This window comes from Empidonax traillii, unplaced genomic scaffold, assembly GCF_003031625.1.
Source record: "Empidonax traillii isolate 1590-97213 ecotype Southwest subspecies unplaced genomic scaffold, ASM303162v1 scaffold797:size354868, whole genome shotgun sequence".
Classification (NCBI taxonomy): Eukaryota; Metazoa; Chordata; class Aves; order Passeriformes; family Tyrannidae; genus Empidonax; species Empidonax traillii.
Window position 1 is genome coordinate 162,301 of NW_020955990.1, and position 23,412 is coordinate 185,712.

Here is a 23,412-nt window from a genome sequence, read left to right on the forward strand (position 1 = left end):
CAAAATCTTTATCTGATTTAGTGGATGTGTGTACTTGTAGAAATCCTATTAGACTCTGAGAAAAGCTGAAGAGAAGGGAATCCACACTTATGTCTTCAAATCCATATAAAACCAACATTAAGCACTTTATTTCCAGTTGAAACAAAATCTCAAACTGGGGAATGTAAGACTACTTTTGACATAAAGCAATCTGAATATTTAATACAGCACTGTTTACACTGCAAATATACTTTAAAGAATATGCTCACAATCACATAGATGGGAGAAGAAAAAAGAATGAAAAAGTGGTTTGGGTTCCATAAACTACTCTTTCATTGCAAGAGCAGACTTAAGAGAGATGACTTATCTCTGCAGTCACACACTTTGTAATGAGGGCTACTGTTCTTGCAAATTCTCTTTATTGTGACTGTTCTGAAAATTATAAGCAGACAAGCATAGATGTCATTATTTTTTTATACACATTTCAAAGATAAAGGAAGTAAATAAAATAAAAAATACCATTTTCCATTGCCAGTGTTTTCTTTTTCACTCCGAGGCATATGATGGGCAAAAACATACTATGCTTTTGAATATCATTTCTTGTTTCCCTTTTCCTATTCTTTTCATAGAATTTGAGAATGGTTTGGGTTGGAAGGGACCTTAAAGATCATAATTTAATTCCAACCCCTCTGCCATGGAGAAGGACAACTTCCATTAGACCAGGTTGCTCAGACCCCATCCAACCTGGCCTTGATACTTCCTTAGACAGAATATCCATAACTTCTCCAGGCAACCTGTTCCAGTGTCTCACTGTAAAGAATTTCTTCCTTATATCTAATCTAGCCTACCCCTCTTTCAGTTTAGAGCCACTCCCCTTTGTTCTATCCTTAAATGCCCTTGTCAGAAGTCCCCCTCCAGATTTTTGCACCTCTCTATCTTCCTTACTGCATCCCTGGCTTTTCTTTTCCTGCAATAGCTTCCATCCTCTCTGTTTCTATCATCTCTGCAATCTACTCTATCTCATCTGTTAATGAAGCAGTTAATAAAATCTTCATCATTTGGCTTAAGACAACATGCTAACGATTTCCGTTCACACTTCTTACAGTCACAGTGGCAGGTTATTTGCAAGATAACAACACTGGGTAATTTTTCATAACCCCTTCATGCATGAGAGTTAGATCCATTTTAAAATAAATATCAAATGTTGCAGAGAGTGTAAAGTACATATTTACAGCAAAGATGTAATGTGAAAGCAAAGTATTTGAAACAGCAGGTCTCAAACAAGCAACCTGGTCAGTAAATGCTGACTATTATTTGGGCTTCCAACATTCAAAAGTAGAAAATTGCTTTAGAGAAGTAGATCACAGATATCTAGGTATATTCTGTACATACTGTAGAGCTCAGTGAAAATTCTATTTTTTATATGTAGGTTTTATGTTCATATTTAAAAAATATATATACAATAGATTCCTAATTCTTATGCAAAATCTAAGTCACAATTACATCAATGCAGCTTTCTGCTGACTTACTGTGCTGAAAAGAACAATGGGGACAGGCTTTATTGACAGGTGCTGCAATTACAGTTTTATAATACGGAACATTTGTTCATCAAGTAATGTGTTTCCCTCCAGACATCTTCATTAAAAAAGAAGCAGGCATTCAAGTGATTAGTAGTGCAGAATGAATACTCTCTAAATACTTTCATTCTGCATAGGTATGAAATTATGCTCCTTTAAAATTCTCATTACTAAAAACCAAAAATGATTGTTCAATTGTTTTTCGCTTCTTAAAATCATTCTACTTAGGACATATTCTTCATATGACAAAATTATATCACATAGATGTTAATAAATTTAATCTTACAGAAAATACGAGTCACTTTTTTAAGAACAGATACCAGTCTGGTTTGGTAAACCTTATTATTATTGAATTTGCTCTTCTTTACAATTTTATCTTCTGGTATAAGTCTAGCATGATGCTAGTGAAAATCCAGCTTAAGACCACTGAAAACAAGTTACACCACACATCTGTCCTCAATTTATTACTCAACACAAAGTTGATTAGGCAAATGACCCACATTTTCAGGCACTGCACAGCATGCCTTATTTATTCTCTGATAGCTTAGGCTTAGTAGACATCCCTGGTCTACATTCACAGAGCATCTTGACTGAGGCATGTACTTCTCATGCCCCTATAATACAATACAGCTGAGCAGAACACAGCCACAGCCATGCTCAGGAGTTTTCTAAAAGTAATGAAGAAGGTTTACAGTACTTGGAACAAGCCCAGTACCAAATAAAGGAAGACCAGGTTGTAGGGAATTGTGGCGCTGTTTTGAAAACTGTAGGCACACTGCAGGAAAAACAGGGAAAAACATAGTAGGAATAAGAAAAAGGAGGGATATGGATTCATGCTGCAAGGAGTTTTAGCAAAAGATAGGAAAAGGATGAGAGTCTGCCTGGAGTACATCAAGGAGCATCTTTCCTGCAGCCACAGTGTAACAGATACCATGGATATGATGAGAGGCTGGTACAAGAGGGCAAACTGAGCATGTGTTACAATAACACAGGCAGTGTTAATAGTACCTTTGAAGATAAACCCAAGAAGCTTGCCATTGATAGTAAAAAAAAAAAAAAAAAAAAAAAAAAAAAAAAAAAAAAAAAAAAAAAAAAAAAAAAAAAAAAAAAAAAAAAAAAAAAAAAAAAAAAAAAAAAAAAAAAAAAAAAAAAAAAAAAAAGGGAGGAACAGCTTGAAGGATAAGGTCAGAGCAGCACATTAACAGAAAGAAGGGCAAAACTATGGAAGCTGAAGATAGGAAAAGACTTTTCATAGACTGGATTTTTATCCACCAAGAAATTGGAAGGAAAATATATTTGTATGGACAGAGAGCTACAAAACTCCCACATTTTTTCCTATTATGACAGGAAAAACAATGAAGGTTTTAACAGTGAACTCAGAAGGGTCTATGAAGCATCAGGAGAAAAGGCCCAGGGAATACGAATATTTTGGGGACACAAAGAAATCATAATCTACCTCAGTGGAGAATTCAGGCCAAACTGAATCTAGGCTGCTATCTAAGAATTTGTGATGAGACAGGAGGAAGAGAGGCCAATATCCTAAGCTAAATTATGCAATTTGCTTGCTGCCACCATACAGATAGTTCACTGTACACAGATACGGGACTGCGCAAAAAAAGGTTTAAAGAACATGACTATGAGAATAAAGCGCTTAGAAGCAACTATTCTATCACTGTTGGTAAGTGGGACAGAGCTTGTGGATAACATCACAATAAATTATGGGCAATAATTGCACACATAACATTATTTGCTCTGAAATCCTCTGTGCTACAACTTGTTCTCAGTGTGAAAGGGGAGGATATTTGTTAAAGACACCATGTTCTACTAGAACAGATTCCTTGGATCAGCTAAGAAATAAGACTTTCAAAGGCCAGTAGGATCTCCAGTCAGAGAGAAAGTCTGTGAATTTAGTCTACATCGATGTAAGGTCTTTGATGCTGTCTCCCACAACATTATTCTGGGGAAGCTGGCAGCTCATGGCATGCTTTGCTGAGGTGAAAACTGGCTGGATATTTGGGACCAGAGACTGGTAGTAAATGGTGCCACATCCAGTTGGCAGCCAATCACTAGCAGTGTTCTCCAGGGATCAGCCCTGTTTAATATCTTTATTGATGATTTGCTCAAGGGGATCGAAGGCACTCTCAGTCAGTTCACAAATGACACTACGATGGGTGGCAGAATTGATCTGCTGGAGGGTAGGAAGGCTCTGCAGAGGAATCTGGACAAGCTGGACTGATGGGCTAAGACCAACTGTATGAGGTTCAATAAAGCAAATTGCCAGGTCCTGCACTTGGGTCACATCAACCCCATGTAGAGCTACAGGCTGGGGGAAGAATGACTGGAAAGCTGCCTGGAGAAAAAGGACCTGGTGGTGCTGGTTGAGAGCCAGCTGGACATGAGACACCAGTGTGTCCAGGAGGCCAAGAAGACCACTGACATCCTGGCTTGTATCAGCAATAGTGTGGCAAGCAATGATTGTCCCAGGTACTTGGCATTTTTGAGGCCACACCTTGAGTGCTATGTCCAGTTCTGGGCCATTCACTTTAAGGAAGACATTGATGTGCTGGAGTGTGTTCAGAAAGGGGCAGTGAAGCTTGTGAAGGCTCTAGAGGGTAAGTCATATGAGAAGTGTCTGAGAGGTTGTTTAGCCTGGAGAGAAGGAGGCTCAGGAGAGACCTTATCGCTCTCTACAACTACCTGAAAAGAGGTTGTAGCAAGATGGGGGTCAGACTCTTCTCCCAGACAGCTTCCAGGACAAGAGGAAATGGCCTCAAGCTATGCAAGGGGGGGTTCAGGGTGGACATAAGGACAATTTTTTTTTCACTGAAAAGGTGGTTAGGCATTGGAATGGGCTGCCCAGTGAGGTGGTGGAGTCGCCATTCCTGGAGGTGTTCAAGAAACAACTGGACACCATACTTAGTGCTATGGTTTAATTGGCTTGGTGGTGTTTGGTCAAAAGTTGGACTCTATCTTAAGAGGTCTTTTCCATCCCTAATGATTCTAGGATTCTAATAAAGAACCCAACCACATATGGGTGCAACATCTAATTTTGAAGATACACGTCATCAGAATATCATTCTTTAATCCAATGAGCATATTGTGTTTAGAAAAGCAGAAGTGGTACAAGACTTTTACTGTAATTTACATGAGTTGTAGGGTCTCCTGAACCATGCGTTTAAGCAATATAATGTTAGAGTCCCTATTATATTTACTAAGGAAATAGTCCATATAGCATAAAATATTGTACTTGCTGCAAAGTAATGTGATCAGTCAGCATTCTCTGTGTACTTCTCCCTTCTTGTATTTATACTTTCAGCTAATGATATTTTGTTTTAAAAGTACTTTAAACCTTATTATATATTTTTCCCTTTTATTCTGTGTCAAGTTGTCATGGTGAAGAATTTCAAAACAGAATGACCAACATATACTATAGTCACATTAATTGAAACAAAGAGTTCTTATACTAAATTGAAGATACTAAATTTATTTTCACCTTATCCTTTCAATTCTCAAGTAGCTTGATTGAAATTGTTTCTGAAAATATTAATACAGACAAAACAGGATACAAACTTTCCTCAAAACATTCTCAAACAACTCAAGCAAATCAAAACAAAGACAATCCATGCATCTGGGCTTTGTATTTCTTGTATCTCTCTGTTCTTTCTCCAATCCAAAATATCTTTGAACTTGCTAGTTAACTTCACCCAAATTTTGCATTTGGTAGGAAGATCTGAAAGATATGGGTCTAAGTCAGGAAAAGGACCATACAGCATCCTCATGGAGGAGCATCTGGAGGAGCTCAGCCCTACCCCACTCTGCTCAGGCTTGGCAGCAGAAGCACAATGCAACCTGGACAGTTGGCAGGGGTTTTCTTGCAGGACATGCAGCACATACACCGTAACAATCACCACACAAAGTCCTTTCTGCCTAGCCAGTAGCCCAAGAAAAGGGGCTAAAAAATCCAGCAGGCACTGGTAGGCATCATGCCTAGGGGGTATGGGAGGGAACTAGTCACCATGCTGCATGTGCAAGAGGGCGCATGGAGGGTAGGGGTACAGAAAAATAATGCTGTGGGGATATGTGCAAGAACTGCAGCTGCTGGATTCTGGAAGACAATGTAGGAAGATGATATGGAAAACCACAGTCAAATTAAAGACTTACCTAATTTTTACAAGATTAGGTTTCCTCCAGAATTTATCTCAAAAGCAAAGCATGATCATTCAAGCTGCATGCAAATTTTTTTGAAACGTGTATTTATAAATTCTTAAGTTTAAGTTGTACTAAAGGGAAAGTTAAAGCACTTGTTCTGAGGAAACTTAAGTGACAAAGTTATTGATAACCCTGCACGGCACAGTTTCACCAGCCCTCACAGGAATTCTTTTGCTCTTGCATGCTTTCAAAAGGTTTACATCAAAGCTTAATACTCTTCCAAGAGATGAAATATTATCTGGAATAAATATGCCAATACTTCAAAATTCTGCCTAAAGGGACTAATTTGAAGCACTGAGCACTCGAGTACGACTATAGAGCACCCCTAGAGATTTACACTATGTGCCAATGTATATAAAAATGCTCAAAGAAGACAAGTTAAGAACACTGCACTGGCAACAAATGCTAGGGACGCCAATTTACGTGTTTGATAATAATAACGCTGGTGTTGCAACTCTTTTCTGAAAATGAAACAAAAATTTTCAGCTAGATTCCATATGTAGATGAAGATATGCTTATTAAGTGTCCAGTGTGTGTTATTTCTTAAAAACTTTGGTGTTATATCCCACACTACTGCAAGTTAGCATAATTGCTGACTTCAATGGAGTTAAATACCAACTGACACCAAAAGAAGATGAAGTTTTTCAGGTTAATATAGCAGTCAATTAAGTAGTTAAAATCTACTTAATTGAATTCAGTTCTTATATGAAGCTTTGAGTCCTTCAGACTTAAACTTCTGGGTACAGTAAGTAGAGAAACACTTAACAAGTGTAACCCACTCACACCAAAAGGCTGCAAAAGCTGTTCAATCGTCATTGCCTTGATTGCTACAATGTTGTCTAACATCACATTATTTTTACATATGGCACTAGTCTCATATACACGAAGTAAAGACTTCTGGTTCAATTCAGCTAGTTTGCCACCAGTCTGCTTCATGCAAATCAGCAGACAGACAATCGTCTTTCATCTGTGTGGGAAACAATCTGATCCTAAAGAATGTTTGATGAAATTAGGACTGCTGACAATTTTTATTGAAGTTTGGAGTCAGGAAACCACATATGTACCTACACTCCATCTTGGTCAAGGTCACCTCTTCAACAAACACTGAAACTACTCTCCAGTCTTCACAAAAAAGATTTTGTTTAAGTGACAGATTATGACGGATTAGTTTTTCTTTTAATATTCCACTGATTCTAATATAGATTTACTAACTTCACTTAGAAATATAAGCGCCATTAGACACTGATTATTGTTTAACATAAAGAATAATTGAAAATAAAAGCTACTTACCAATTTTGCAATGTCATTCACATCATCTGTGACTGGATTCCCGCAGGAACTCTGGGCTTTGACAAGAGGATTAAGTAGGAGTAGTTGAAGACAAAAGCAAGTGATAATCCAAGTCTATTTAGTAAAAAAAAAAAAAAAAAAAAAAAAAAAAAAAAAAAAAAAAAAAAAAAAAAAAAAAAAAAAAAAAAAAAAAAAAAAAAAAAAACAGAAAGGAGACAAGAAACCCCAAGTAAGCAATCACCAAACGTGAAGTAACTACAGATTGTAGTAAGGCTTTTCATATATGAAATCTAGATGCAACAATACACTTTATATTTCACAAGGACATACCCATAACTCTATAGTATAATCTTCATGGCAGGAATCCAAGGAAATGCACTTAACTGATCTTTTCTGGAAGCAACTATCTTTAGAATCTTTAAAGTAATAATGGAAAACTTGGTATCGAGCCATCAGATTACTTGCACAGGATCTTGTTTAGTTTGAGTTTTTGTAAAATTTTCAGATACAAAAGAGAAAAATATATAAACTTTGCAATATTCTCTATCAACAAAATAAAGTTGACGAAATACTTGTCATTCATCTGACAATGTATTCATTAAATCTGCATCTCTAATGCGATAATGGTTGATAAGGAACAAAATTATACCAGACCACAGCAAGATAAAATGAGAAAATTCATAATCATAGCCATTTCATTTGAGTACTTAAACTGCAAGCAAACCCACAACTGGACTCTGCCCAAATACTGAGATCTCAAGCAGCAATACAGTACATTTTCTTCAAGTGACGTGCCCTGGCATCTCAGAAGTGCCAGCTTGGCTTTGGCACTACATTCCCCTCCTAAATCCGATTAGAAACAGCAATCCAATGTACTCACACAGGCTTGTGAGACTCAGCCAGAAAAGCACCAGATAACTAGCTGTGATGCACCTGGGTGTCTCCTTGGCTACACTGCCTGAACTTCCTTGCCTTCTGTTGTTCCTTGTGCTTCACTGGTTTCCCATAGAGTCTTGTGCCAAGTTTAAGCTGCAGATCTTTATTTCCAGAATGTTAAAGCATTTAAGCTATGGATAATCAAAAGTTGCCTCAGGTTGTGAAGCTTCTTGTGCCAGCTGACTGAAGCTGTCAGCAAAAGTGGATGATGGTGTACATTTATGGCAAGTATGGAATTTGCCTGTGCAGGCTCCTCAGCCTCCATGAGGGAACGACTGAGATCAGAATTTGCTTTTACACAAACCAAGATACCTCTCAGCCCCGTCAGTTCCCTGTGAAAGGTAAAGAACACCAAGTCTCCAGCTTTGCCTTCATACACTATCTAACCTTTCAATTTAACACCAAAACAAATGAAACAACATAGACAAACTTTCTAGGAAAACAACAAAAAAATCACAGATTAAAAAGATTAAGTATCATTATAGTAACCCAGAGGGCCTAAGAAAGTATGATAATAAAGATCAGTCAGGAGCTACATAAATGTCACAGAACAGTGCCAGGCACTTTACCTAAAAGAGCTGCTAAATTACAAGAGTAATCTCTCTCTTGTATCTCTTAAATCTTCTATCTATCATACAAGTAAAACTGGTCATTTGCTTTCTTAGAATATGGCTTCCTGACTCATTTAGTTAAAACCAGTGTGGGCTGTTGGTGGAAAAGACAATCCAGCCTTCTCTCCCTACTTCTTTCACTGGCTCTGGTGAGATGGTTTAGTCAGTTATACCAGGCGGACAACTTCCATTTTTGTCTTCCTTTTCAGACAGACCAGCTCTCTGATCCAGGTAACTGAGACAGCCAAAATGCTCTGTAAAGGATGGGACAAGCTAGGGCTGCCCATTACCATGAAGCCTGCACTTGGCTTTCCCTGAACTGTACCCACAGGCATACATAGGACATATAGGGACAGAAATCAAAAATATTCTGAGCAAAGTGCACATTCAATATGCAACATGTTTTTTGAGAATGTCTCTTGCTTCAACAAAACTAGCATTTAAAAATACTTCTATTTTAATATTTGTACAAATCATTACTGAGCATAATTCCCTGTGTGAAGACTTAAAAATAATTTACAGTCCTTCTCACAAAATCCCTGTATCTTATGCTATACAAACCTTTGCATTTTTACATATATGAACAATTTGAGGTCTGGGGAGATGCAACAAAGATGCTGTTAGTCTCTGAAATGACCCTTGAGAGCTCCCTGAAGTGTATAATAGGTCAAAGCTGTTTAAGAACTAGCTTGAAGTGGTCAGAGAACCACAGTCCTCCCCTCATGTAAGATCCAGAATCACAGAGGAAACCAAAGGGGACCTCAGGTTAACAGACTATCTCTTCATTCATGACTTTTGGAACTAAATTGTTGGAAAAAGGCAAGGAGTTAATGACAACCAGTTCCAAAATTACCTACACTGCTTTCAGTAACAAAAAACCCCTGTAGTTCTACTTTCAGAGTTAAACAGTACACTAGCAGTTACATTCAGTTTCCCTGATGTGTTCCTTGGAGATGGAGCTCACACCAGAAATGGACAATTTCTTTACTGAGTTCCTCAGTATTGACTAGTAAGTAAAGATGGGATTTGCTCACTGTGTCACAGTCATAGGATGATGCTTAACTTAACAATCAAATAATCAAAAAAGTAACAAAACTCTTTACCTGGAAATACTTTTTCACCAGATCAACTGAGTAATATTAATAAATGCAGTAGAACACTTCAAATAAGGGCAGAACTTTGAAGTACCCTGAAAATTTTCATACTTCTCAATCTAAAGACAGTCCATACACTGAAGTCTAAAATCACTACACATTTTATAATTATGCAAATCAATAAGAATACGCTTTTCCCCCCTATGTAAATAATGGGATTTAAAAACATACTAATTTTATAGCTGCTATTAAAACCAAATGATTTGTAAATTTTGAGATTTGAGGGTTTTTTTGCTTATTTGCTCCCTATGTTATCCAACAGGAACTGAAAATCTTCAAAATACTGCTAGTTTCAACATGTCTATTATCCAAAATCCTTTATTTATTTGCACTTACAAAATATTTATATTACACATGCCTTCAGGCACATTGTACGTAAAGACTGTACAGATCAAAGAGCTAAGCTATTTTTGCGTTATTTACTAATGACCAAACCTGCTGTTTGAGCAAAACTTGAATAGACCGAATTAAATCAAGGACAGAACAAAAGGGAACCTTAAACAATAGCTTTATAAATAGAGATGCTAGTTTCATACTTTACTAAGCATAAATAAAAGTTACCCACACAGCACTCATAACAGATTTCCATATATAATTACCTCTAAGCTAACATAGGATTTTTCAAAGCTTCCCTCAGGATTTAATCACACATCATATATTAGCATTAAATTGAAGAGCTATGGCAGACAGGAGGCAGACCTGTATACCAAAGGGCCTCTTCCTGTTTTTGGCTCAAAAATTATTTAATTTTTCTTAGATTCTGTAATCTCTTAAATACTTTGTGAAAGGGGAAAAATCATGATTAGACTGAAAAGGATAATTAAAACAGAAGACTTCCAATATCCATGTTTGATAATTCTGAAAATGTTTTGCACTATTGCCTGTAAGCCACAATCTAGAATTTGAGGAAATAGCATTTTAGAAGCTTAGCTAGCCATTCAGTATGTTGAAGGCTATCCTTTCAGATTTAAAACAACATCCTTTTCATTTCTATTCTTCATTTACCATCTGAAGTGTTGACAAAGGCTGCTGAATGAGTGGTTTACCATCTCTTTCACAGTATGCTATCAAAGATACTCAATCAGCTGGTTAATGTTCAGCTAATTCCTGAAGAGGGAAGTAAAAAGGGGAATACCACATTGCTAAATAATGAACACTGGAAAGTTTGGACATTGCCAAATATCTAGTTTGTCTAGTTTGATAACAATTCTAATCACAAGTAGCGAGAAATCATTAAAAAAAAAAGGGCAAATAAACTGCAAAGAGCATTAAACATAGGGAAAGGTAGTAACTAAAGAGATGAATGGGTTCTCCATCATAAAAATTTTTGCTTTTAAATCACATTGTCCACAGAATTTTTCAGCCCAGTTTCCTGAGCAAATTACCTAATTAACCACAACCAAGCCACTGCTGCAGTAGGGTTAGCTGACAATATGAAACAACATTTAGCCTGGAGCAGGCTTCCCAAATTTATTTTTCACTTTTGTTAATGCTGAGGTAGCAACATCTCTTAACATCAGCTCATCAGGAAGTGTTTGCATGCTGCTTTGCTGAGGTACAGCTTGTGAAGTTCTGTCACAGACAACATCAGTTGGTCAGTCATAGATAGCTAACAAGCTTTATACTTATGACTCAAAAAGCCTTTTGTAAGGAGATTCAGAGGAAATGAAAATAGCACAAAAGATATTTCTCATCTTTTTTTAAACCACAAAGCATTGAGATGCATAAACACACAGTAATTCTCTCCTATGCCTATTAATCTATTCAGTTACATAGCTGTGATAGAGATTAAATAATAAAAGTTATGGAAGAACTGTCTTTAACCAATTAATAAATTACTGTCAACACGGAAAAATCTTAAAATGAAAGAAAAGCATTTATACAGACTGTAATCCAATTCCCATTTTCATGGTATACAGTGATACCTTCACGCCTGCAAATTACAGGGGTAACATAACACATTTAGGCTGTGCCTAAATACTGCTTAAATGCTAGACATTGCTCAGGCCCCCCAAAAATTGAGTTAAGTTTGGAAAAAGAAGTCACCCACCCATGACCACCTAGACTTGGAAACAGTAAAGTATTTTGGTAACCGCATTTGGAACTGGCAATGTCCCTGCACACTCTCAAGTATCCAGAGGAGTAGCTGAAGGAACCACTGCATTAACACTGAGTAACACAGAGTTGAAGCATTAAGTCTAGTGCACACCCACTGTCCATCAAAAGACTGGCACTGGTTTCACCAAACATAATAGCCTATTAACTAGGGTGCTCACTAACAAGTGTCAGGCCTGCGTTAAAATTTCTATAACCAAGGTAATTCCAACTTATGGGAGTTGGGCTCTGTTCCTCTTGTATCTACATTCTTATTACCACAGAATCATTTAGGTCAGAAAAGACCTTTAAGATCATCAAGTCCAACCATAACCCCAGCATTGCCAAGTCCACTGCTAAACTATATCCCTAAGTGCCACATCTACACATCTACCACTGCAGCTACTTTCCTATCTATGATGACTTCCTGGATAAAAAGGGCAAACTAGGTGTACACTGGTATTCCCATCCCTTATTTTTCAGAACATTTATGCATTTTATACTATCAAGCCAAAACCCAGAAAAAAATACATGTTCACTGAAGAGGTATCAGAAGGTTTATGTGTATCCTTGCCTCACACATGCACTCCCATTGGGCACCTTAACTTCTGTAGAGCTCCCCAGTCAACATGTGAGTTTTCTTGAATGTCAGTACATTGAACAAAATGCAGACTAGCTCCATCTCTGTAAGTCATTCTGCTGGGGTGAGACACCTAAAAATCTCTGATCACGCCCTACATGCTTTATTATGATTACAAAATACAGTTGCATAGTTTTCTAGTGACAACACTCTTCATTTTTTCTTTTTAATAATGATTTGTAGTAGGAAGCATGGTAGAAGTAAGCAACGGAGTATCAGAGTGATTTATTTAGATTCTGATTTAAACACAGACTATAAAAATGCTAGTCACTCTTTCTCAGAGTTAAGTTTTGGAGTGTTTTAGATGAGATATACTTGAATGTATATTCAGTTATTTATAAAACATAGAATACTTTTCTACCCAGTTCATTATTTAATATCTCAAACACATAACATGAGAGTAATTCAAGGGGTAAAGTGGAAGGAAATTAACAAATTCTTTTTACATATATGAGCAGGGGAAAGTGCCATTGTTCCCTACATTCAAGTGAGTTTGTCAGGCAACCTGCTTTCACAGCTGTTTGATCTTTTTGTGACAATTCTGTATTTGCCTTTCCATGATTTTCCCAATCATAGAACCTCTTTTCCCACACCTTTTCTCTCACTTGCTTACCCATATGGCACTCTTAAAATGCCTAATGATAACTGACAAGAACAGGACTTTTCATCTAATTTCTCATTTGGTGGCAGAATGTTAAAGCAAGCACTTGCTAAACTCTGCCAGCCACGTGTGTAAAAGCAAAGCCAATTGCATTCAGATCCTTGTAGACCATCTTCTCTTGTAAAGTACACTCTTAGTGAATTGGAAATAATTCTATTCAGGTCAATGGATAAAAGATAGTCTCAAAGCTGTTCAATGCTAATGCAGAACTACTTTTTTCAATTATGTCCTTTTCTTCAGCTGGAAGGAGAAACAATTCTCTAGTTCTGCCAAGTTACGCACATCTATTTCCCGAGACAGAAAAATTTAAGATATATAGTCTTACTGTGCTGAGAAAATGATGAATCACACCATTTTTTCCCACCATCCAGACCTTGGGAAAACTAGGAACCTGCTTAGACTATGTGCCAACTTCATTTCATGCAACCTCAGGCTAATTGCTATCATCTTCTACTCCTTGGAGCTCTTCTCCACAGATGCAGAAGCAGCTGGCTGCTCCAGCCAATGTGCTACCGTTGTACTTGGTAAGGTGCACCCAAACTCTTGCTGAGTTTGGTTTGTGTGTTTCAGCTGAAGCCAAGATGAACATGATAAGCAAGAAGTGTAAATTGATATAGAGTTTGCCTTGCAAATCAATGCAATCCAGGTATTTTGTAATTACATCCAGTAAACTACAAAACAGTCTTCTTAAGGTGTAAATTAACATATTTATTTTCAATCACTGCAAGGATACCATTGAAAAATATTTGGCTGTTCTAAAAATATAGGCTTTGGTTCTTTAAAAATGTTATCTGATCCACAATAAATTCTGTCCATTCTTTAATCTCACTTGACAATCAGGTAGCTTCCATGCATCCTAAATCTGTCCTGGATGACAGCCAGTGAGTTTAGTTCCCAAATACTGGCAAGGGAAGTTACCAAGAGACAGGTAACTATACATGAACGTTGCCTCTGGTACTTGTGTTAATGGCGTCCATATAAGTATTTACTGATGATAATCTATCAGATGGTGTTTTAGTTCTGTAAAAGAACCAGGAGTTTTAAAGGACAAAAGTGTTTCAGTTGTAAAATTCTGTAACAATCATCCAGGATTGCTACTGAAATTTTTCATTTTTCTATCCAATTTTAGAATGATAAAGGCCAATACTTGCTTGTTCTATTAACAAAACACTGAGATTCAAAATACATGCACAATGAAAACAGAAATAAGCAGAAGATCAGACTTAGCTGACTCAACAAAACCTTCCATAAACTCCAAAGAGGAAGTTATCTTTTTTTTTCCCTCTTGGGAACTTATTGTGGAGTTTTCCAGCATAGATCCAAAGGTATTTTTAAGTAATTGAAAAGGGAAAACAGCATAAGGTACAAGATTATCTTTGCAGGGAGGACAAGCTTCTCACACTGTATGGAAATGGATGATCTGACTTCCTCAGGGAATGAAAAGACATTCTCTTAAATAAAGTACTTAATTAAAGATTGTTTCTAAAGATCTATTTCAGAGGTCTTGCTTGTTTGCCAAATTCATGCAAAAAAAGTCCACTATGCTGAATATTCTTTTGAATTATAATGAAAATATATACAGAGCAAACTTTTTTAATCTTAGACCTTCAAGCACCAGTAAAGAAAATGGAGTAAGACTTGTTACAGAAATTCTGTACTGGATATTTTCCATCTGCTTTAAGGTACCTGGAATTCAGGTTGGAAGAACTATTGCACTGAAAAAATAAAAGAAAAAAGATATAATTATCGGGAAGAGTGAAAACAACAGCCATTTTATTACTGGGCATACTCTAAAATTCATGTACATGATGAAAATGTCCTCCTTGGTACTTCATTCTCTTCTGTTTCTGAACACTGAATTTTTTTGATAACACCCCTGATAGGTGCTATATCTTTATAGGGATACAAATTCAGAACTAATTTCTCCAACCTGCTTGATATGACACCTCATTATGAAAGGATAATTTCTGAACACAGACTAAAACTAGATGCCAGTATAGTCGAGACTAAGTGTGTTTCATCCACCTCTCTTAATTGTACTACATCTTTACAATTACAAGCTTAGATGTGATTAAAGGACACTATTTGAATCTCTTGGATGAGCTAACATCAGTATAAGCTTTGACAGTGCTGATGGGTGATAATTTTTCACATCAGTATTGCACTATATACTGTGAGATAATTAATTTCCTGATTTTTACAGCTGCTGTCTACATTGGTGGTCTGCCAAGGCATTCAGGGTCAGGTGAGAAACAGAGGTTGCACTAATGATATGGTTAGCATCATGATAAAGATCATGTGATTTAGCACCAGCCCCTCAGTCCCTCTGTCACTGTGAAGATCTCATGACCAACATCAGGCAAATGTGGTACTCTGCGGTCCATCCAGAAAAGCTCTGGCATCAACTAGTACCTGAATTCCAACATACAGGGAAGTTTTCCTCAACAGGCATTCAGAAGACTGGTATTCTTGGAGCATAAATCTCTTCACTGACTATCTGCCACCACTCCACAGCAGGTATCAGCTTTCAGAGTCACCGTGGGCTTCAGGTAACTCCGGAATAGGTAGGTTCCAGATAACAGTTCTGTTATATCCCACTCCTTTGATAAGATAGAGTACATTTTTAATAGGACTGGATAAAACCTAATAGAGGGGAGGAGTAAAGTGGGAGTGGAGGTAATAATCACAGAATCATTTAGGTTGGAAAAGACCTCTAAGATCATCAAGTCCAACTCTTAACCCAGCACTGCCAAAGTCCACCACTAAACCATGTCTCTAAGCACCACATATACATGTTTTTTAAATACTTCCAGGGTTTAGGACTCCACTTCCCTGGGCAGCCTGTTCCAATGCCTGACCACCCTTTTGGTGAAGAAATTTCTCCTAATATCCAGTCTAAACCTCCCATGGCACAACTTGAGGCCATTTCCTCTTGTTCTACTGCTTGTTACTTAGGAGAAGAGATTGTCTCTCACCTGGCTGCAACCTCCTTTCAGGTAGTTGTAGCAAGTGATAAGGTCTCCCCAAGCATTCTTTTCCCCAGGATAAACAACCTCAGCTCCCTCAGCTGATCTTCAATAAGACTTGTGCACTAAACCCTTTACCAGCTCCACTGCCCTTCTCTGAACACCCTCCAGCGCCTCAGTGTCTTCCCTGTAGCGAGGGGCCCAGAACTGAACATAGGGTTTGAGCTGAATCTTGGGAAACTGTCCCAGATCCTCACTGTTCTGATGCTTAAAAGCTTAGTGCTGTGCAGTCTTAGTGTATGACAGTGGTTTTTACCAACATGTTCTTGTGGCAACGCTGCTCCTTTGCTTATATATTTATACTTCTCTCTTTCTAGTTTGTTCTCTTCATGCACTTGTGAATATCAACCCTACTATCTGAGTCTTTTTTATGCATAATTATAAAATCCATTTGACTTTCATTGCTTCATGACACAAAAAACAGCATTACCACCCACCCTACCCCCCCCCAAAAAAAAAAAAAAACCAAAACACTCGTGGAAAATAAACAAAACATTCTCTTTCTCTTACCTCTTTTCAGATTACAAATTGTACTTATTTATTCTTTCCAGCACCTTAGTTTCACAGGCTCTCCTCTCTCCTCTCCAGCAAATGTAAGTAGAGGATTACCCTAACTCTTACTGAGTATTATTGCAATTGTCACAATGGATGCAGTATCCAGCCAGGTGGTTGCTTTCTAAAGTGAAGACGAGCAAATCAACAGTAAGTCATGTAACCTTTAAATGAGATCCCTCCTCATTATTCAGAGCAGTTTCTCCCATTGATAAGTAACTGCTGACTTAAAAAATACTCCAAATTTACTTTTACAAAAACTGGTTTCTTTGGATATATTCCAGACAGTAGCACCTGCATCAACTTAAAAAGGTTTGAAATAGGAAAGGAGAAGTTTTTACTTTGATCCTCCAAAACCTCAGCTGACAAATTTCAAATTCTGATGTAACACTTTTTTTGGTGAGTAAATTGATTTTGTATTGTGAATAATGTCACGGTTTAACCCCAGATGGCAACTAAGCACTACACAGCTTCTCATTTACTCCTCCTCCCCAGCAGGATCAGGAAGAGAATTGGAAGAATAAAAGTGAGAAAACTCATAGGTTGAGATAGAAATAGTTTAATGGGACAGAAAAAGAAGAAAATAATAATGGTAACAACAGTAATAAAATTATTAGGATATACAAAACAAGTGACAAACAATGTAACTGCTCACCACCTATTGACCAGCCAGTTCCCAAGCAGCAGTTGCCCTTAGCTAGCTTTCCCCCCGAGTTTATATGATAGCTTACCATGTGGTATGGAATATCCCTTTGACTACTTTGGGTCAGCTGTCCTGGCCGTGTGCCCTTCCAGCTTCTTGTGCCCCTCCAGCCTTCTTGCTGGCAGAGCATGAGAAGCTGAAAAGTCCTTGACTTAAGGTAAGCACAACTTTCTAACAACTAAAATCCTCAGCATGTTATCAACATTATTCCCATCCTATATCCAAAACACAACACTATACCAGCTACTGGGAAGAAAACTGACTCTATCCCAGGTGAAACCAGGACAAAGAGATGTAAAAAAAAAACAAAACAAAACCAAATAGATAGTTAGCCAGGCTTATGGTCAAAGTTTTCAACACCAACTATAACATGCATGAAAGAAGGTCATTCTGCTTTTCCATTGCTTTAAATCTTGGTTCTTTTCGGAAATACTTAAGGGATATTTTAGGTTTCCTTCTATCATCAGTAGTGACACCTAAAATTTTGAACATAAGTAATCAAAGCTGTTAGTAGTTCTTTCAGAATTCAAAACATACTTTTACAAGCACTCCTCTCAACCTAAATTATTACCTTGGGGCATGTAACAGGGATGAAAAGTATTTTGCACACCCTGATCTACTCTAGCAAAGGGAATGCCAATACACAACTTAAGTGGCAGAAATGGGGCCAGGTTATGGTCTTCCATAGCAAAGCCTGAGTTTCTGCTCCTTCGCACTAATTTTCATTTCATTGAGAAATTTACTGTATTCCACATAATGTCTAATAATGATGTGCTATTCATGATTTAGAAACATGGTTTTACAGATTTATTGCAATGTTTTACAAGTATCTTGTAAATGCTAAGTCAGTAGAAGACTTCAGTATGTGCCATAAGAGAATGAATGAGGAAAACTCAACATAAACGGTTTCTAATAAATGAGGCACTGTTGAGTTTTAAGATAAATACATAACCCTTTCCACAGTTAGGCAATGAAGTCAGCTTCTGGTCCCATAAACAGCCACTGCAAACATTTTAACAATAATCTATAGTCAGCTTTTACAAAAGCTGCAAAAAGTTTCAGGAAGACAATTTGTCAGTGGAAAAGATTACAAGCACTTAAAGGAAAGCCGCTCAAAGGCCAGCATACTGAAAACGAACAAAAGTGAAAAATGAAACCTGTATCTCCTGACTCTGGTGCTAAGTTTTCAACTTCTTTCATCAGGAGATACAGGAAAACCACTGAGGACTTTCAACATGTTGAATTCATTTGACACAACAAAAATTCTGTTCTTCTTTGTACATAGCATTTCTTGGTACAGTAGTTAGCTAACTAAAAGCTAGCATAACATCTGCTGGGATATTTCCCTGGGAAATGTGTATATTTAAACCTTACCAAGGTTTAAAACTTGGAGCCCATGATTCCATATTTGTCAATAATCAAATTAAGTTTCAACTAGCCCTTCAGAAACATTACTAGGCTTAGATTCTCCCTAAACCTACTTAAAAGTATACATTTTGGAGGTTTCACTAGATGTTGATTTTGTACTTATCACTGTACCTGGCAAGCTGAGCCATACATACTAGTAGTGTTCCAAGAGATGTTTGTGAGAATCATGTAAGTTTATCTCATCTGTTTCCAAATAACACAGAGGAAAAGCAAATCAGATTTAAAACATTTTCTGATTGGGGAAAAAAAATAAAACAAACAAACAAACAAACAAAACACCACTACTTTTCCAAAATCTTGATTTCAACTCTGTTCTCTCATATTTTTTTATGAAGGCTACCCAGTAAATAATTTTACTTCCAAAAATGCTCTAAGCTCTCAGACAGCGTTTTATTTCCTACATAATTTGAATTGTATGTCTAAATACTCAAAACCAAAGTGAACAATTTAGTTTTAAGGTAATGATCTGTAAAAGGATAGCACATTCTTACACTTACATTGTCATTAAAAAATAAGTACATTCAAGATGGATCTATATTTCTTTATGAAAAGAATATTTATCCAAAGTGATGGACCAATAGATGAGAATAATCTCAAATGCCTTGAAGCTTGTGGGACTGCCGACAAATCAGGTAAGTGACACATTAAATTAGAAACTAATCTTCAAAACATTTAAGTATGCTTGCAAGACAACGTAAGCACTGGGCAGCCAATAAGCCATTTACCTCAGCAAGCTGGAATTAGACACATTTTGCCTTGTCTTAAAGTAATTACGCTCGTATATTAGTAAGAAAAAAAAAATCAACTACTCTTTTTCAAGTTTTTGATCTAAACTGAAAATATTTTCATATGTCAAAAATGTCATTGTTTTTCAAGATTTACTAAAATGCATCATGCCATTGTTAATTTTAGAAGTTCTTTCTGAAATTACTTTCCCGAGTCATAGGCTTTTTTTTAAGAAAGCAAATTGCCAGAATGGCCATTTTAGGAATTTCAATCCACATGTAAGATTTTTTTTTTTTCCAGGATAATGAAAATTGAACATGGCAAAACATGGGATGGGACTGATCAAAATGCTTCCTTTAACACAAAAATCCAATAACTTCATTACTGCACCAGAAAGCCAAGTACATTTTTAATTCCTATGCACCCCTAAAAGGGGACAACACACTTTTAAGTGCTTTTTCTTGTTGATACTGAAGTGCTGTACAAGAGTGTCTTTCAGGGACAGTACATGGAAACTCCACTGTTTTTCGATGACTAGAGCTATGCAACATGACAATTTTGCATAAAATTTTGAGTTCTCACCATTCATAGTCACATGCTAAAAGAATGATCTTTCAGTATAAATGTCTCAGCTGTCATTATTTTCACATGTAATTTGAGTTCAGCTACAATATATCTTAAAGTGTTTTCGTTTTCTCAAAGCTAAAGGCTGAATTGTTACAGATGGTAATTTTGGCAGATGGTTGTATATGAAACTGAGTTTATAATTAGGCCAAATCTGACTGGTACAATTAAGGCAATGACGATTTGGAAAATGAGAAGTGTCAGATTGGTACATGATTGGTCTGGTGGCCAACAAAAACTGAAGAAAGTTGATCATTAACATTTACAGGATATATTGTCTATATGAAAATTTCTTCCTAATCACGTGAATTAGAAGATAAACAACCTTTCATGCTCAGAGTGTAAACTCAAGTAACCATGGCTTTTTTACCTACTTAAGTGTATAATCCCTTTTCTTCACTCGAGGTTAATGAGATGGTCTGAAGCAATCTAACATCTTCCTGCTGCTGAGAGAGGGCTCTCAGCTACTCCTTCTCCACAGCTTCCCTCCCTCTGACATTCACCTGACCCCTAAGCAAGTCAGTACATTCAAAGACAGTGACCAGCCAATTCAGCTCAGAGACAAAAAATAATCCCTGACGGATGAGGGGAGGAGGAAATGAGATGTGCAAGGATGAGAGTACTAGGACTACCCATTTTTCTGGAAGTGACTCTCAGGCTCACTTCAACATTTCAAGTCGCATTACATCTAGTGTCAAAAACCTTTCCAGAGTGGTAACTGTGTGTGAAGGTAGCATTGCCTGTTTCAGCATCTTCTGATTTTCAGCTGTGTTAAACATTTATTTGTTCTTATACCAAGGAAGAATCAGTAATATCCAGCCATCTTTCTCTCTTCTGCTTCTTGCATACCATTCAGTAGTTTCCTGCCATCAGCTTTCAGTCCCCTTCATATGCACACTGTTCCCATATAATATTTGTGCTTATTTTAGGACTCCTATTTCTGTTATGCTCTTTTTTCCAGTGGGAAAAACAGAACTTTTTCCACAGTGGCTGATGATCACCATCATGAAATTACTCCCCTTTCAAATTTCTTTCTGTTCCTACTGCATCCCAATATGTTGGCTGATTTGTTCTAGGATGGGTACAATACAGGGATTTTTTCACTCCTTTTTCCCTACCAAGCATTGCTACAGGAACATTAAAAAAGAGCTTGCAAGTAGCTTTTATAACTCCTTGAAACTGCCATTCTTAATGTAGTTACAATTAGTTCAAAACATTCCTTCCAAAATGCATCCCCCTTGCTCTTCAACACAATGAACTCCATTTGCCATCATGCCATCTGTTCTCCTGTCTTCTCTAAACCTTAACAAAGTTCCTCAGAATCTCTTTTAGTTTCAATTAACCTGAGTAACTTATGTAGCTTGCACATATTGTCATCAATCTGTGAACCCTCTTACCAGATTGAACTATATGAGGTTACTGACAATTAGAGAATATTACCTCTTAGGTTTTTGCCATGTTACAAATTAATGGCTTAGTCCTACACTTGCTTTCTATGGGGCTACTTAGGATTTTTTTCTTTGATTGTTAAAAAAAAAAAAATCTAAAAAAGTAATTTTAATTCTTTCTTCTTACGCATGCATTTTGAAACACAAAGATTTTTAGTGCATTAAAAAGGTTTCCTTTACAGGAATTGAGCTTTTCTACTCCTTTCATTGAACTCTATTAATATAGATTTCCCATCTTCTTTCTACCAAGTTTGCTGATTTAAGTACAGCAAGATCTGCTGACAACACAAGCTGGTAAGAAAAATTCTTTTAAACATAGTCACTAACCCTAAAGACAAGAACTAAGAGTTAAAGTGTTAAGAGTTACTATATACAAAAGAAAATTAAAAAATAAACACCAAGATCACCTATTTTTATAGAGTTAGAAACACCTTGCCTTTACACTAAATTTAACCCAATGTATAATTTATATAACTTGACTAATAATTTATATCCTCCCCCAAACCCGAGACCTGTACACACAAACTGTATTTTTAACATCCTGGTGGTTTGTGAGTGGGTTTAGGGTATTCCTTTGGGTGGTTTTTAGTTTGTTTTTAGTTTTGATTGGGGTTTGTATAGGCGAACAACTACAAACTCCATTAAAGCGTTTCTGGTATCAGTGTTTCCCCATAATTCTCCTATGTTTCCAGGGAGAACAGGAACATTCCATGATATATACCAATATGCAAGTGCTCTCAGCTTACAGCAGAGACATGGGATATGTTGCGGCTATCTTTGTTGTCACAGAATTGTGTTCACAGAATTAATATGAATGTAGTTCAAATGCTGTCTGGATGTTTTTGCTTGAGTTATGCTAACTAGAGAGAGGTTTTCCTTAAAAAACACAGAAACTGTGGGATAAACATTCCGAAAGAAGTTGAGTCACTCAGTTTGCAATTCTGTATGACTATGGAGATGCAGATATAACTGGACAAAAAAATAATCTGAGAAAAAAAACCTCCCTAAGTCTTTGAACAATTTTGAAGAAATATAAATGTCTATTAGATACAGATGCCTATAATTCCCTCAAACCAGTAACACAGTACTCTGAATTTAGTTAAATACACTGACTCAAAATATTAAGTATCCTCACTGCATCTGCAACAATACAACAGAATGCAATACCCTGACAAAACTGCTTTTTTACTTTAATTTTACTGATAATTTTCATAGAGGTTACTTACTAAAAAAATGGAGTTTGAAATTGTATGTAGTGTGATTATACCCTTTTTTGGGTATAATCTTTATATTTATATATAAATAAATAATATTTATATATAAATAAATAAATGTAATCTATATATTTATACATAAATTTTTGAGCTTTACATTTGATCAAAAGTATTGATGTGAATTAGAACATGCAGTTGTCAGTGGGGAAATAATTCCGGTACATTTCAACAGTATCCTTGTTACAGATGTGCTGATAAACTCATACAAATATTGACACAACATAATATGATTTCTTAGGTTGTTTTTACGCCTAGTTCTCAAATGTTTCCTAGGATCACTCTTATTAAAGAGCACACTTTAAGTTGCCTGGCCTATTATAAAATCTCTTTTGCTTCCTTAATTAGGAAAAGAAAATATCAAAGTCACAGAAAACATAACCCATCATTAAGAAGACTCATGTAAATCTCCACAGAACATATACTTTTTAACGTATATACTCTAAAATTCCAGTAAGACTAGTATTTTCGTAACTGATGACA

At 36.6% G+C, this 23,412-nt stretch overlaps 1 protein-coding gene across 2 annotated transcripts in view; it reads right to left on the reverse strand.

Annotated features, from left to right (window-relative positions):
- KITLG (KIT ligand) overlaps positions 1-23,412 on the reverse strand; it is a 56,430-nt gene that overhangs the window by 24,026 nt on the left and 8,992 nt on the right. For both annotated transcript variants that reach the window (XM_027901550.1, XM_027901549.1), the window contains exon 2: positions 7,056-7,169. In XM_027901550.1, the coding sequence (XP_027757351.1) occupies positions 7,056-7,169 (114 nt within the window). The remainder of the gene's footprint in view (positions 1-7,055; positions 7,170-23,412) is intronic.